The sequence below is a fragment of the Mesocricetus auratus genome, unplaced genomic scaffold (assembly GCF_017639785.1).
Source record: "Mesocricetus auratus isolate SY011 unplaced genomic scaffold, BCM_Maur_2.0 Super-Scaffold_100037, whole genome shotgun sequence".
NCBI lineage: Eukaryota > Metazoa > Chordata > Mammalia > Rodentia > Cricetidae > Mesocricetus > Mesocricetus auratus.
In genome coordinates this window covers 8,206,484-8,222,662 of record NW_024429215.1, presented here as the reverse complement: position 1 = coordinate 8,222,662, position 16,179 = coordinate 8,206,484, and the positions used below count along the sequence as shown (strand labels likewise).

At 54.3% G+C, this 16,179-nt stretch overlaps 2 protein-coding genes across 5 annotated transcripts; both read left to right on the top strand.

The window, feature by feature from the left end:
* Positions 1 to 1,410: 1,410 nt before the first annotated feature.
* Fam71e2 (family with sequence similarity 71 member E2) lies at positions 1,411 to 12,470 on the top strand. Of its 2 annotated transcripts, XR_005872542.1 has the most exons (11): positions 1,411 to 1,754; positions 2,084 to 2,238; positions 2,340 to 2,598; positions 4,124 to 4,148; positions 4,338 to 4,402; positions 5,230 to 5,333; positions 5,434 to 5,486; positions 5,618 to 5,694; positions 5,989 to 7,695; positions 12,043 to 12,128; positions 12,215 to 12,470. XR_005872542.1 is itself a non-coding variant. In XM_040734146.1 (10 exons), the coding sequence occupies exons 1-10, from the start codon at positions 1,605 to 1,607 to the stop codon at positions 12,043 to 12,045; spliced, it is 2,598 nt and encodes an 865-aa protein (XP_040590080.1). In that variant the 5' UTR covers positions 1,411 to 1,604; the 3' UTR covers positions 12,046 to 12,470. The 2 variants fall into 2 exon arrangements, 1 of the variants encoding a protein (XP_040590080.1); XM_040734146.1 differs by having other exon boundaries at positions 12,043 to 12,470.
* Positions 12,471 to 12,570: 100 nt separating this feature from the next.
* Positions 12,571 to 13,904, top strand: LOC101828586 (cytochrome c oxidase subunit 6B2). Of its 3 annotated transcripts, none has more exons than XM_040734147.1 (4): positions 12,571 to 12,718; positions 12,811 to 12,940; positions 13,522 to 13,622; positions 13,706 to 13,904. In XM_040734147.1, exons 2-4 carry the CDS (start codon positions 12,829 to 12,831, stop codon positions 13,817 to 13,819), a joined length of 327 nt encoding a protein of 108 aa, XP_040590081.1. In that variant the 5' UTR covers positions 12,571 to 12,718; positions 12,811 to 12,828; the 3' UTR covers positions 13,820 to 13,904. The 3 variants fall into 3 exon arrangements, with proteins under 3 accessions (XP_040590081.1, XP_005084179.1, XP_040590082.1); XM_005084122.4 differs by having other exon boundaries at positions 12,573 to 12,718; positions 13,737 to 13,904; XM_040734148.1 differs by having other exon boundaries at positions 12,581 to 12,707.
* Positions 13,905 to 16,179: the final 2,275 nt, after the last annotated feature.

Genomic DNA, 16,179 nt, shown 5'->3' with positions numbered 1-16,179 from the left:
TTGGTTTTTCGAGACAGGGTTTCTCTGTGGCTTTGGAGGCTGTCCTGGAACTCACTTTGTAGACCAGGCTGGCCTCGAACTCACAGAGTTTTCTTTATTTTTTTTAAAGACTTATTTATTATGCATACAGGGTTCTGTCTGCATGTATCCCCACAGGTCAGAAGGGGGCACCAGATCTCATTACAGATGGTTGTGAGCTATCACGTGGTAGCAGGGAACTGAACTCAGGACCTCTGGAAGAGCAGCCAGTGCTCTTAACCCCTGAGCCATCTCTCCAGCCTGAGAGGTTGGTTTCTGTAGGTTTTTTGTTTTGTTTTGTTTTTGAGTCTTAGCATGGAACTCAGAAATTTGCCTGCCTCTGCCCCTGAGTGAGGGATTAAAGATGAGTGTCACCATGCTCAGTTCTGTTATGGTCACACAGGTAGTTGGCCTTATGTCATTATGGTGCTGGGATTGAACCCAGGGCCTTATGCATGCCAAGCAAGCCCGTTACCACTTAACTACATCCTTGGTTCTATTTATGCGTTTGTTGATTGATTGTTTTTTTTTTTTTGAAACAAGGTTTCTTTGTGTAGCCTTAGCTGTCCTGCAACTAACGCTGTAAACCAGGCTGGCCTCGAACTCACAGAGATCTGCCTGCCTCTGCCTCCCTAGTGCTGGGATTAAAGGCATGTGTCACCACAGAGTGGCAATTGAATGATTTTTTTTAGATTTATTTATTTATTAGGAATGCAACATTCTGCCTCCATGTATGCCTGCACGCCAGAAGAGGGCGCCAGATTTCATTATGGATGGTTGTGAGCCACCATGTGGTTGCTGGGAATTGAACTCAGGACCTCTGGAAGAGCAGTCAGTGCTCTTAACCTCTGAGCCATCTCTCCAGCCCCAATTGAATGGTTTTTGAGATGGGGGTATTGTTATATAGCCTAGGCTGCCCTCAAACGTAAGGTTTTCCTGCCTCTGTATCCCTAGGGCTAAGTTGTAGTCAAGTCACCATGCTCAGCTATGGCGGCCCTTTCTTTACAGTTCAGTGTTGTGAGAATCATGCACACACACACACACACACACACACACACACACACACCATTGGGAAACCGAGGCTTAGCATAGCATTGGGAGGCAGGTAACTGGCAGAGCTTGGCTTGTGATAAAAGTGTTTGGGTTAATGGTCCCTGTACGGGTACTAAAACAGACCCTATGGTGGTGACGGCTGTGTCATCACAATTTTGGGTCCAGGAGAGGGGATGTTCTGATGGAGTTCTGAGTCATCTCTCCCGGTCCTCAAGACTCCATCCAGGCCATGGGCCATATTCTGGAAGGATGAGTCCTCTGGGCAGTTCCCAGGAAGTAGCCTCTGGTGAGGTCACAAAGCCCTTCCCAAAGGTTCCTCTCCCCTTGCCTAGAGCTGACTGCCTCTCAGCAGGGTCATGGCCACACCAGAGTCTCTCAGCCCTGGGGACACTCCACTTTCTGTCACTCCTGAGCTCCTTACATCCTTGAAGCCCAAGGGTCCGAGGCCGGTGGGCTGGGGTGGGGGTCAGCGCTCCACTTGGGTCCTGGACCCCTGAATCTATACACCCGCACCCGCTGTTCTGACAGCCATCATGAAACGGCTGTTGAACACGCGGCGTACCCAGCCTCCCCAAGACACCCAGAAGTGGGTTCCCATTCTTGGGGAGCTGCAGAAGACCCTCCAGAAGGGCGAGTACCTGCCCCTCCGCCCGCTGCCCATGTTCGAGAGTAACTTTGTCCAGGTCCCTGGCTCCCTGGGCCCCGGGGAAATGGGGAAGGAGGGCTGAGACACAGGAAGAGAGAGGGACCCCTGCCACGGACTGAGTGGGTTGAACAGGGATTTGGAATTTGACCTTCTGTAGGTAGGAAGTGGGTTTGGAAAGCAAGGAGGCTCTCAGGTGACGGGATGCTGGAGAAAGGACTGGTCTCAGCCCTGCTCCCTGGCTGCCCCAGGTTACCAATCATGGGGACCTTCTGTAGGTAGGAAGTGGGTTTGGAAAGCAAGGAGGCTCTCAGCTGGAGGCATGCGGGAGAAAGGACTGGTCCCAGCCCTGTTCCCTGGCTGCCCCAGGTTACCAATCATGGGGCTCCTGCGTTTGTGCACCACCGAACCAACAAGCTGACTATGGGTGTAGCAGCATCCTTGCCTGGCCTAGTGTTACCTGACATTCTGTTGCTTGCTCGGCCCCCCGAGGGTAAGGAACCCTCCAATCTGAGCCTGACCAGGTACGTTCCTCCTTGGTCCGCGAGCTCTAACCCCAGCTCACTCCACTCCACCTCTCCTGTGGCGCTAGCTACCCGGGAGGTCTCCCCCCCGCCTCCCGCAGGATGATCCCGCTAGACCTTGCCCACCTGTATGTCCACGATCTGCCCTCCTGGCGCCTGAAGCTGCGTCTGATCACCGGCCGCTATTACTATCTGGAACTGGATGCCCCTGACCATGAGCTGGGCTTTCTGTTTGACCGCTGGATTCGCCTCATCAACCTGCTTCATGAACCTACCATATCTTGGGCACCCAGGACCATGGGCACGCTAGCTCTGGACACGCCCTTGGGAGGAACGCCAGCCTCCACCTGGCGCCTTCAGGTGGGAATTCAGACCGCAGGTCCAGTTTCCATAGAGAACAGAGAGGACTCATAGCCCAAAGCCTAGGGGGCCCGGGAAAAGGAGCTGGGTTCCTAGAATGCCAGGTCTGAAGGGAGGGTCTGACGTCATGGGACCAAGGGAGGCAAGCTTGGATGAAGTTGCTGGCTGTGTAGGCAACAGACAGAAACCACGGGGCAGGGGAAACAGCTCAGTTGGTTAAGATATTGCCTTGGGAGTATGAGGATCTTAGTTCAACCCCCCAGAATCCACAAAAGAAAAACCAAACCAAAACAAAAAAAACGGCTGGGTGTAGCAGCGCATTCTAGGGAGGCAGAGACAGGTGGATAGCTGGCCTTGCCTGACCTACTTGGTAGATCCCAGGCCAGTGAGGAAACCGCATCTCAGAAGAAGGAAACAATAAAAGGTCACACACACACACACACACACACACACACACACACACACACACACCAGAAAACGTGGCCAGGCACAGTGGTACATAACTATAGTCTCCAACACTTGAGAGATGAGGGCGAGAGGCTCATTATAAATTTGATATTAGAGTCAGGAGGTAATAGCAGATCCCTTTAAGCTCAGTCAAGGCTATCCAGAGAAACGCCATCTCAAAAAACCAAGACCAAAACAACAACAAGAAAATTAAGGCTAATCTGTCTTATACGCTCAGCTCACTAGCCTGGCCCCACTCTTTCTGAATACGTGTGCGAGCATGAATGCACGCTTGAGTGATGGTTCTCACCTACCATGTGGGTCCTGGGGACCAAACTCAGGTCATCAGGCTTAGCAGCAAGTGCCCCCTCCTCTTGCTGTGTCGCTCAGCCAGCCCTCGGTTTCTGTTTTTTGTTTTGTTTTCCGGACAGGGTTTCTCTGTGTAGCTTTGGAATCTGCCCCGCAACTCGCTCTGTAGACCAAGCTGGCCTCAAACTCAGAAATCTGCCTGCCTCAGCCTCCAGAGCGCTGGGACTAAAAGTGTGTGCCACCTTTGCCCGGCCTTTCTTCTGGCTTTTCCAGGCAGGGTTTTCTCTGTGGAATAGCACTGGCTGTCATGAAACTTGCTCTCTGGTCCAAGCTGTCCTCGAACTCACAGAGATCCGTCTGCCTCTGCTTCCCGAGTGCTGGGATTAAAGGCGTGCACCATTACTGCCCCTGTAATTTCTAGTTCTTTAAAAAAGAGTTTTAGCCAGGCGTTGTTGGCTCATGCCTGTAATCCCAGCACTTGGATCTCTGTGAGTTCGAGGCCATCCTGGTCTACAGAGTGAGTTCACTCTGTCTCAACAAACAAACCAACAACAACAAAGAAAAGAAGCACATGCAATAAAAAATTTAAAGGCCTGGAAAAGTGGTTCCGTGGTTAAGAACACACACACACACACACACACACACACACACACACACACACACGTAGGCACTCGTACCCTCACGAAATGAATAGACAAGCAAATCTTAAACTACAATGGAACGAGAAAGTGTGGAGCAGTGAAAGACCTCTGCAAACCTTTGTTCGCAGGACCACGCTGGAGGCGGAGTTACAGGTGAGCCACCTCTGTCAAAGGCTGGGCCACCTTCCTCTGCCTGTCAGGTACCCTCCCTCAAAGCGTGGGCGGAGCTCAAATGCTTGGGCAGGTTCTGCACTCCTGGCTGAGCTCGCCTTGGCCTCAGAGTCGCTCCCAGGTCGGCGCCCCTGAGGTCCTTGACCCTTCTCTCTCTGCCTCTCTCCTCAGTCGAAGTTGCTGAGCGCACCTTTCCTTACAAAATATTCTCTTCTCAAAAACAAAGGAAGAGCAAGGTGAGGCAGCCAGGGCTGTGTGTGTGTGTGTGTGTGTGTGTGTGTGTGTGCATCTGTGTGCGTCTGTGTGTGTATCTGTGTGTGTGCATCTGTGTGTGTCTGTGTGTGTATCCGTGTGTGTCTGTGTGTGTGTCTGTGTGTGTCTGTGTGTGTCTGTGTGTGTATCTGTGTGTGTGTCTGTGTGTGTATCCGTGTGTGTCTGTGTGTGTATCTGTGTGTGTGTCTGTGTGTGTATCCATGTGTGTATCTGTATGTGTGTGTGTGTATCTGTGTGTGTCTGTGTGTGTGTATCTGTGTGTGTGCATCTGTGTGTATCTGTGTATGTGTCTGTGTCTGTGTGTGTGTATCCATGTGTGTATCTGTGTCTGTGTGTGTCTGTATGTGTGTCTGTGTGTGTGTATCTGTGTCTGTGTGTGTGTCTGTGTGTGTGTATCTGTGTGTGTGTCTGTGTGTGTATCTGTGTGTGTCTGTGTGTGTGTATCTGTGTGTGTGCATCTGTGTATATCTGTGTATGTGTATCTGTGTCTGTGTGTGTATCCATGTGTGTATCTGTGTCTGTGTGTGTGTCTGTGTGTGTATCTGTGTGTGTGTCTGTGTGTGTGTCTGTGTGTGTATCTGTGTGTGTGTGTGTCTGTGTGTGTGTCTGTGTGTGTATCTGTGTCTGTGTGTGTTTCTGTGTGTGTGTCTGTGTGTGTATCTGTGTCTGTGTGTGTGTCTGTGTATGTGTGTGTGTGTCTGTGTGTGTATCTGTGTGTGTGTGTGTGTGTGTGTGCATGGCCCAGGGCCTATGGCTCTCCCCTGACTGACTCCTCTCTGCCCATGGACAGACAGTCAAGCAAAAACTCAAGTCTCAGGCTGTGGGTGACTCTCTGCCTCTCATCTGGTCACAACTGCAGCCTGCTGAGGAGCAGGTGGAAGTCACAGAAAAGAAGTAGGCAATGGTTTTTGTTGTTGTTTGTTTATTTTTTGGTTGGCTGTGTTTAGGAACCTAGCTCAGACATCACTAATGTCCCATTACGTTACTTCCATAGATCCTACGTAGATGCCTGCCCTGATGGATCCAAAACTCTAATCCATGTCTCTGGTATGACCAACACCCACCCTCTGCCACCTGCACGAACCTGCTTGACCAACACCCACCCTCTGCCACCTGCATGAACCTGCTTGTGAATTGGGTCCCTTTCCCAATGGCTCAGACTTCTTTCTGCCCTACAGAGAAGGCCAGCATCACCATCCGGACCATCTTTAGCATCATCTCTGGCACGATGAACCAGGAACACTCCAATTCAAAGGCCAGCTATTCACTAGAGGCTGGGGCCTGGACCACAGGGTCCAAGGGAGGAGGACAGGACCTGGACCACAGGGTCCAAGGAAGGAGGGCTGGGCCTGGACTGCAGGGTCCTAGGGAGAAGTGCTGGGCCTGGACAGAAGGGTCCAAGGGAGGAGGGCAGGACCTGGACCACAGGGTCCAAGGGAGGAGGGTTGGGGTGTAGACTGCTGGTCAGAAAGAATGAAGGCTGAAAGACAAGATCCCCAAGCTTTGTGCCTCCCCTGGTCCTGAACACGCTCACCCCATCCATCTACAGACCTACGGATCTGATTCTGAGGGAGCCACAGGCCGGGGCGGTCTGATTGAGACTCCTACACAGTGTGTCCCTCGAGACAGTCCTGATTTGCCCTTCGTGGACTCCTGTGATGACATGGACACCTTCCTGTGGACGCAAGACCTGGAAGACCTCATAGACACGGAATCCACCACCCTCTCTTCCCCCTTACACCCGTCTTACCCTCCTGCCTTCTACATCTTCCCACAGGCTTCCTCCCGTCCGAAGTCTGGTGACAAGGCCAGGCCCGCAGGTCCAAAGAAGCAGGCAAAGCCACTGTCCTCCCAGAAGGCTGCATCTGTCCCTGCCACATCAGGGAAAACACCATTCATTCTGGACCAGTCTAATAAGGTACCAGCTGAGCCGGCTCCAACTCAGAAGGCCCCAACCCTTCCTGCTCCATCTCAGAAGGCCCCGGCTGCACCGTGGTCAGCCCAGAAGTCTTCAACCGTACCTAGCCTCTACTATAAGGCCCCGCCTCCTGTTTCCCAGAAGGCCCCACCTGTTCCTGGACCCCCCCGGAAGGTCGCAGTTCTAGTCAGTCCACCCCAGAAAACCGTACCCCCAGCTCCCAAGCTTCAACAAGCACCTGCCGCTCCCCAGAAGGCCGTGCCCCCAAAGAAGGATCTAGTCCCAAATACTCAATCTCAGAAGGCTCCCACTGTCCGGCATCAGAAACCTCCCGACTCAAAGGCAAAGCCCTCTGGGGATGCCAGCGTGGTACCGGCAGGAGACACGCTTCAGAGAAAGCCTGAAGGGAAACAGGAACCAGTGGTATTGATGGGAGGGCAGAAGACCAAAGTAGTAGACATGAGGACCCAGGCCACAACCCTGCAGCTGCCCAACGCCACCACCAAGAAGCAGTCCAAGGAGATCTTGATCAGCAAAACCCAGGAGTTCACCCTGGAGGGCTTGAAGGCCAGAAGCAAGATGGAGGACAAGGCCCACAAGATGAAGGAGGAGACAACTGTGAACTTGCCTGATCTGAAATCAAAGGAGACAGGGACACAGAAGAAATGGGTCCTGACCCAGGAGGTGGCGGTTGAGGGCCCCCACCCAGAGGACACCAGGCCTTTCTCTGTGGAGGGGCTGGCCCTTGCCAAGATGATGATCATGTCCAACTCCAAGCAGCAGCATGTGGAACCAGCTGCCGTCTCCCTGCCCTCCTGGTTCTCCATGACTTCCAGGGGGTCTAACATGTCTGTGCTGGCCAACTTGCCCTTTAACTCCAGCCATATGACCTTGCCAGAGGGGAGGCATGTAGAGGTCAGGGAACGACCGAGTTCCCAAACCAGGGTGAAGGAGAACACGCAACCCCAGAGGGAGAGGAAGCTGCCCACGGACGACTCGCTGAGGACTTCCAAGGAGCCCGCCCCTGAGTTGCCAAAGACTGTCTCTGACTCCACAAATCTGAATGAAACTCTTGCCACCACCGTGCACACCACAGATTTGGAGGACACGAACCAGCCAATGACATCCTCTACGTCCCCCATGTCTGAGACAGACTCCTTAGTCAGGGTGCCCCCAAAACAAGGACTCAAGCAGGAGCAAACAGAGCAGCAGCCTGTGGCTGTCGCAGGGTCAAACTCGGAAGTTCTCTTTCCCGTTGTCTTGGAGATAGTGAATAAGAGAGACAAGGGCACGAAAGAGGAGCTACCATTGAAGGATTTCAGCGGCCAGCATGCTCAGGTGTTTGGAATTAGCAGTTCGAACCCACTGTCAACTCATATACATACGTGTGCTTGCATGCATACATACACACAGACAGAGAGAGAGAGAGAGAGACAGAGACAGAGACAGAGACAGAGAGAGAGAGAGGGGTGGGGAGAGGGGAGCAGGTTCTCTGGATTGAATTCAAGTCATTGTACATGCTAAGTGCCAACTCTAACCCTGAGCCAACCCATGACTCATGTCACTAGACATGAAGTGTGAATGGCCATTGTTCTAAGCAGTGGGGATACAGCGCCCAATGCTGATAATGGTGTTGGAAGCAGATTATATGGCTTGGCACCTAATGGTTAGGGATAAGGCCTGCTACTAGATAATTTTCTTAAAGATTTAGTTATTTAATGTGTATAGTACACTGCCTGCATGTATCCCTGCGGGCCAGAAGAGGGCACCAGATCTCATTACAGATGGCTGCGAGCCACCGTGTGGTTGCTGGGAATTGAACTCAGAACCTGTGGAAGAGCAGCCAGTGCTCTTGACCTCTGAGCCATCTCCCCAGTCCCTGTTAGTAGATATTTGCAATGCCGAGGACAGCACAGCGACGTAAGGTGGCCTTAGCCTCAGAGCCGAGTCATTTGTGTAAAGACAGGAAATGGAGCTGGAGGTGTAACTCAGATGGCAGGATATTTATGGGGCGTGTCCACAGCCGGGAGCTTGAACTGCCCAACACTGCATGAAACAAAGTGCGGTGGCATGTCCTTGAACTCCTGGCTATCAGGTGGTGAAAGCACGTGGACTGGGAGTCCAAGACCAGTCGTGGTTATACTTAGTGAGTTGGAGACCAGGCTGGGCTACAGGAGACCTAGTATCAAAACAAAACAAAAGACCTGTGGGAAAGAGCGGTTAGAGCACTTAGGGGGCGGGTTAGAGCATCTAGGGGGCGGGTTAGAGCATCTATGGGCGGGGTTAGAGCGTCTAGGGGGCGGGTTAGAGCGTCTAGGGGGCGGGTTAGAGCGTCTAGGGGGCGGGTTAGAGCGTCTAGGGGGCGGGTTAGAGCGTCTAGGGGGCGGGTTAGAGCATCTAGGGGCGGGGTTAGAGCATCTAGGGGCGGGTTAGAGCGTCTAGGGGGCGGGTTAGATCATCTAGGGGGCGAGGTTAGAGCATCTAGGGGGCGGGTTAGAGCGTCTATGGGCGGGTTAGAGCATGTAGGGGGCGAGTTAGAGCATGTAGGGGGCGGGGTTAGAGCGTCTAGGGGACGGGCTAGAGCGTCTAGGGGGCGGGTTAGAGCATCTAGGGGGCGGGGTTAGAGCATCTGGGGGCGGGTTAGAGCGTCTAGGGGGCGGGTTAGAGCATCTAGGGGGCGGGGTTAGAGCATCTAGGGGGCGGGTTAGAGCATCTAGGGGGCGGGTTAGAGCATCTAGGGGGCGGGGTTAGAGCATCTAGGGGGCGGGTTAGAGCATCTAGGGGGCGGGTTAGAGCATCTAGGGGCGGGTTAGATCATCTAGGGGCGGGGTTAGAGCATCTGGGGGCGGGTTAGAGCGTCTATGGGCGGGTTAGAGCATGTAGGGGGCGAGTTAGAGCATGTAGGGGCGGGGTTAGAGCGTCTAGGGGACGGGCTAGAGCGTCTAGGGGCGGGTTAGAGCATCTAAGGGGGCGGGTTAGAGCGTCTAGGGGGCGGGGATAGAGCGTCTAGGGGGCGGGTTAGAGCGTCTAGGGGGCGGGTTAGAGCATCTAGGGGGCGGGGTTAGAGCGTCTAGGGGCGGGGTTAGAGCATCTAGGGGGCGGGTTAGAGCATCTAGGGGCGGGTTAGACCGTCTAGGGGCGGGTTAGAGCATCTAGGCGGCGGGTTAGATCATCTAGGGGCGGGGTTAGAGCATCTAGGTGGCGGGTTAGAGCGTCTAGGGGGCGGGTTAGAGCGTCTAGGGGGCGGGTTAGAGCATCTAGGGGGCGCGTTAGAGCGTCTAGGGGGCGGGTTAGATCATCTAGGGGGCGGGTTAGAGCGTCTAGGGGGCGGGTTAGAGCGTCTAGGGGGCGGGGTTAGAGCATCTAGGGGGCGGGTTAGAGCGTCTAGGGGCGGGTTAGATCATCTAGGGGCGGGTTAGAGCATCTAGGGGGCGGGTTAGAGCGTCTAGGGGGCGGGTTAGAGCGTCTAGGGGACGGGGTTAGCGCATCTATGGGCGGGGTTAGAGCATCTAGGGGGCGGGTTAGAGCATCTAGGGGGCGGGTTAGATCATCTAGGGGGCGGGTTAGAGCATCTAGGGGGCGGGTTAGAGCGTCTATGGGCGGGGTTAGAGCATCTAGGTGGCGGGGTTAGAGCATCTAGGGGCGGGTTAGAGCGTCTAGGGGGCGGGTTAGAGCGTCTAGGGGGCGGGTTAGAGCATCTAGGTGGCGGGTTAGAGCGTCTAGGGGGCGGGTTAGAGCGTCTAGGGGGCGGGTTAGAGCGTCTAGGGGGCGGGTTAGAGCATCTAGGGGGCGGGGTTAGAGCGTCTAGGGGGCGGGTTAGAGCATATAAGGGGGCGGGTTAGAGCGTCTAGGGGGCGGGTTAGAGCATCTAGGGGGCGGGGTTAGAGCACCTAGGGGGCGGGTTAGATCATCTAGGGGGCGGGTTAGAGCATCTAGGGGGCGGGTTAGAGCGTCTATGGGCGGGTTAGAGCATGTAGGGGGCGAGTTAGAGCATGTAGGGGCGGGGTTAGAGCATCTAAGGGGGCGGGTTAGAGCATCTATGGGGCGGGTTAGCGCACCTAGGGGGCGGGGTGAGAGCATTTAGGGGGCGGGGAGTCCCTATAGAGCAGTGGTTCTCAACCTTCCTAATGCTGTGACCCTTTAACACAGCTCCTCACGTGGTGGTGACCCCCAACCATCAATTCATTCCATTGCTACTTCATAACTGTGATTTTGCTACTGTGGTGAATTGTACCTATCTTATATGCAAGGGCATCTGATGTGAGAACCCTCCAAAGGGGGTCACAACCCACAAGTTGGGAACCACCCGGTAGAAGGTATAAAGTCCCTGAGGCAGAAGCAGACATGTTCATTGTACCTCTACCCCGAGTCCTAAGGAAGGAAATGACTTATTCTGGTGCACAGTGTGAGGGTACAGTCGCATCATGGTGGGGGAAGTACTTTTTGTGTGTACGTGGGGTGTGTGTGTGATGGTGTGAGGGTGTGCTGGCCTGTGTGTGTATAAGTTTGTAAGACAGAAATCAACTTTGGGTGTCTTCCCCCAGATTTGATCCTGGTATCAAATGAAACTAAACTAGGTGTGGGCAGTATGCTTTTTTGTTTGTTTGTTTCTTTGTTTTGTTTTTCGAGGCAGGGTTTCTCTGTGGCTTTGGAGGCTGTCCTGGAACTAGCTCTTGTAGACCAGGCTGGTCTCGAACTCACAGAGATCCGCCTTCCTCTGCCTCCCGAGTGCTGGGATTAAAGGCGTGTGCCACCAACACCTGGCTCAGTATACACTTTTGGTCCTCCACTTGGGAGGGAGAGGCACAGGATCATGAGCTCACAGTCTCCTTTGGCTATGTATCATAACTCAGGCCAGCCTGTACCACAAAGTGACCCTGTGTCAAACTAAGAAAATAAGAACCCTTGAGATAGCTCAGTGGGTAAGAGTGCTTGTCACCAAGCCTGGCAGCCTGTGTCCCTTATGGTGGAAGGTGAGAATGAATGTCCACAAACTGTCCCCTGATGAAGGCATGTCACCCCCTCTCCCCTTTAGTCCCAGCACTCAGAAAGCAGTGAGGGTGGATCTCTGTAAGTTCGAGACCATCCTGATCTACATACACAGTTCAGAACCAGCCAATTTCCAGGTCATAGTGAGACCTTGTTTCAAGAGAAATAAAAGTAAAAAAAAATAAAACAAATTATTACATACCAAATGAAAGAAACAGACCCGCAAAGCCAACCAGATAAGATTATATTTCTATGAAGTGTCCAGATAGCCACGGAGACAGAAAAAAAAAGGTGATTTAAAAGTACTTAGAAAGCTGGGCGGTGGTGGTGCACGCCTTTAGTCCCAGCACTCGGGAGGCAGAGGCAGAGGAATCTCTGTGAGTTCAAGACCAGTCTGGTCTACAAGAGTTAATTCCAGGACAGCCTCCAAAGCCACAGAAAAACCCTGCCTCGAAAAAACAAAAACAAAAACAAACAAACAAAAAATGGAGTGTAAAAGTACATAGAGATGTAGGGATGGGGGATGATTTCTAAGGTGTTGCGAGGGGGACTGAAGGGTGATCAAAATGTCTTTGGACACTAGAAAGGAGTGATAAATATATTGACTACCTTTTAAGGTATAAATAACAGCTGTGAAATATATATAATTTCTCTGCCGGGCCCCTAAAACATTCTCTGCTTTTCTCTCCCCCACAGTAAGCAGCGACCCAAGGATTTAAGATAAACATAATGCTGGAGACTCAATCTATCAACAAATTATCCGGAAGCCCAATGGGGCCAAGGTACCCCTGACACCGGGAAGATCTGGACCTGGAGGAGTGGGTTTCAGGACCCAGGAACCATCCTCCCTTTCCTCCTCCTCTCACAGGCGCTCAGGGTGCTGTGCACCCCGACTGTAAGACGCGGACTGCCGAGAACAGCGTGTGTGGTGGTGGGGAACCCTCCCTCTCCCGTAGAGACCAGAGCTAGATATACGTTTATATATTGGGGAGGGTGGGGCGGGGCAGATGTCAGGGACAAACTCAGCTTTGCAGGGATTAAAAGACTTAGTCTGAGACTCAAGCGCAGCCTTGTCGCCTGCTATCTGTGCGCGCTCCAGAGCACGGGTCCCCCCCCGAAGGGGGCGTCCCCCACCCCCACCCCGCAAGAACGAGGGGGAGGGGCCTCCACTGACCCCACCCCTCGCATTGCAGAGGGATCCTATTGGCTGGGCCTCCCTGAGGGCCAGCCAATCCGGCCTGAGGGTCGTATTTTTTTGCGGCACTCTTGGGACCTGCCCTCACTCTCCAGCTAAAGCCCGCACCGCGCAGGTGGACGTCCAGAGCCCCGGTGTTCCAGTTACGCTCGCCCACCTCCGTCTGGTGAGGGCAAGGTGGGTGAGGGTTAGAGCGGGTCCCGGGCTGGGAAAGGCCGGAGCGAGGGGCGCCCCCGAGGCCCCACGGAGCCGCGCACCCCTTCCTGCAGGAGCTGACCCTTCCGTGGATGTTGGACGTTGAAGCCCAGATGCCCCCTCCGGGCGAATGGAAAACGCCCCCCTTTGACCCGCGCTTCCCTAACCAGAACCAGACGCGTAACTGCTACCAGAATTTTCTGGGTGAGACCGGTTGGGCCTAATTAGAGGGGAGCCCTCCCCCCACAACCTGGAGACCCTCGGAGACCGTTGGAGTGGGAGGCTGGATCGTGGGCCTGCAGGGGCGGGGCCTGCACCCAAGTGGGTGGGGCGGAGCCTCGGAGGGGCGGGGCCCGGAGGGGCGGAGGCGGCCAGGCTGGAAGCCTTAAGACTGCCACCCTGGAGTGAAGTGGGTTGACTCGGGAGGGATGGAGCCTTGTCAGTAAAGGGCAGGAGCAGGAGGGAGGGGGCAGGGGGTGGAGGGAGGCACCTGATCTAGGGCCAGCTAGAACTTGTCCTGGAGGGGCAAGGTGAAGCTGGCAACCGGAAGGGACTGGACCTCTCCAGGTGGTAGAGCGCAGTCAAGATGGGAGGTTTTGTTTGTTTGTTTGTTTGTTTTGGTGGGGGGGCCTATAGTCCAAAGGAGGAGCCCGATTGGTTGGAAAGGATAAGACTGAGTCCTGGAAGGGCCGGGCGACGCAGGTAGAGTGGGGCCAATGTCTAGAGGGGCGTGGCTCGTCTCGTGACACGCCCACCCCTCACCCCCACCCGGAGGCACTCTGCAGACTACCACCGGTGCTTGAAGACTATGAACCGGCGCGGGAAAGACACACAGCCCTGCGAGTACTATTTCCGCGTGTTCCATTCCCTGTGTCCCATCAGCTGGGTGAGAGAGAGAGAGAGAGAGCGCGGAGGGAGCGGGGGATTGGTGGGTGGAGAGGGTGAGGGACTCAGACTCAGGCTGAGCAGACGCTGGGGTCCCTCCCCTCTGCCTCTCCAGGTGCAGCGCTGGACCGAGCAGATCCAGCAGGGAACTTTCCCGGGCAAAATCTGACTGCGCAGCTGAGCGCGGCTCCTCAGTGACCGCTGTCCTCTGACCAAGCCCCAGCCTGGCTTACCCCATCTCTTCTTTATCTCTACGCCACGAATAAAGTTATGCTGCTGCTAATGTCTGTTTTCTCTTTTTGGGTTTTGTGTTTGTGAGACAGTCTTTCTCACTAGCTCACTGATGGGCTGGACCAGCTGGGATCCTCGTGTCTGACTCCCCAGCCCCGGGATTGTGGCCACACGGTGACTGCACGAGGCTTTTTATGTGCATGCTTAGGCCGTCGTGCAGGCATGGCTAGCCACTGCTTACTGGCTGAGCGCCCTAACCCTGCTTCTTTTGATCGTGGGGGCCAGGGGAAGGATTGCTGCTCCAGAGTTAAGGCAGGCAAAGGCAGCTGGATAGAAACAAGCTTGGAGGCTCTTGGGTTCTGCCTGTGATGGCCAAGTCAAGAGCTCAGCATTTAAGGTAGCCCCAGCCTTTAGTCCAGCACTCCAGAGGCAGAAGCACATGGGTCCCTGTGAATTTGAAGCTAGCCTGGTCTACATAGTGAGTTCAAGGCCAACCAAGGCTACAATACTCAGTGAAACCCTGGCCAAGCACACACACACACACACACACACACACACACACACACACACACACACACACGCTTCTACCTACAGAGTTCCGGGGTCAGGGTGTCTTGTCTGTGTCTGTCAGCCGCCACATCTCCCTCCTGGGCCATCTTGGCTGTCATACCTACGCATCCGGTCCCTGGTCCCGAGGAATCCTAGTTCCGTGACCCAGTGCTGATCACTATTCCCTGACCGCCCTGCTCGACACTACCATCACGCCCTACCTCCACTGGTTCCGTTTCCCTCCAAAACCATCCTGTCCCTACCACAAGAGCCCTCTCGTCCCAACAGGGCACCAGAGACTTTTCTATCCCTCAGCAGCCCCAGGGCCGGGCACAGCAGCACCCTCTGGATTAAAATACAAAACAAAAACACAAACTGAAGATGTGTATGAGTAAGACGTCCATGTGCGTGTGTGTGTGCGCGTGTGTGTGCGTGTGTGTGTGTGTACACACACCCTTTGAGTGCCCGGTGCTCATGAGGGCCAAAAGGGGGCCTTGGATCTCCTGGAACTTAGAGTGGCAAATGTTTTTAACCACTGAGCCATCTCTGCCTCTGCCCCCTACTCCCTTTTTTTTTTTTTTTTTTTTGGTCTTTCGAGACAGGGTTTCTCTGTGGCTTTGGAGGCTGTCCTGGAACTCACTTTGTAGACCAGGCTGGCCTCAAACTCACAGAGATCCACCTGCCTCTGCCTCCCGAGTGCTGGGATTAAAGGTCCCTTTGATTTCTAATGCAGGTCTACCCCTGTGCTGATAAGGGGCCTTCTGTCCCTTTCTCCCTAGGTGACACTTGTGTCTCTGCCCCTGACCCATCCCTTCGGCACACTCAGGACTTGAATCTTAATCGTTCTTTGTGCCCAGTCATTCTGGTTCCAGAAGCTCCTTGGCAGTATCTTCCAAACACAAGGGGTGACACCCTCCTCCTTTTTATGGACAGGTTCACAGGTTTACATGGCCCAGGCTGGCCTTGAACCCACAGAAACCCATCTACCCATGTCTGCCTCTTGTGCACTGGGATTACAGGGTGTGCACCACCGCCCTGCCGGACTAACTCCCTGGCCTCCTTTCAAAATGTATTTTGAGTAGGTTGGTGGGGCTGGTGAGAGGCAGCCAGAAGACGGCATCAGATGCCCTAGAGTTGTAGCTGGGGGGAGGAGACTGTAAGCCACCGGAGGCCATGTCCTGTGGAGGAGCAGCTAGCACCAAGCCGCTGAGCCTGCTCTCCACCCCAAAGTGACCCTGTTTGCTCAAGATGAGTCTCGTGTAACCGGGAGAGCCTTGAACTCTTGATCCTCCTGCCTCTGCTTGCCATGTGCTGGGATTATAGCCACCAAGCCCTGCACCAGTGATCCTTACCAGAACCAGAGGCCTCTAGGCTGGCTGTGCTGATACCCGCTGCTGCCCACAGCTACCAGCCTGCACCTGAAGTAACCGCAAACCGTCTTAAAAGGCCTCCTGTGATTGCATTTAACTCCCAGGTTTCAATGCAACTTTGGTTATGCACACGTCACCTTCCTGAATGACCAACCCCAGTTTCTCCAGCTAGAAAGCACGTGGCACGGAGTCCCGTTATCAGGAGCGGGATGGGGAGGGAGGGTGGGGGATGGCTGGTCCCACCCTTGGATGACCTGTCTCCTACCTGCCCCAAAGGCTGCTCACCAACCACCAAAGACACACCCCAGATGGCCCAGAATGATTACATCTAGACCTTGGTCTCAGAGCTGTCTGACCACAATCCTAGAGAGAGAGAGAGAGAGAGAGAAACACACACATACACACACG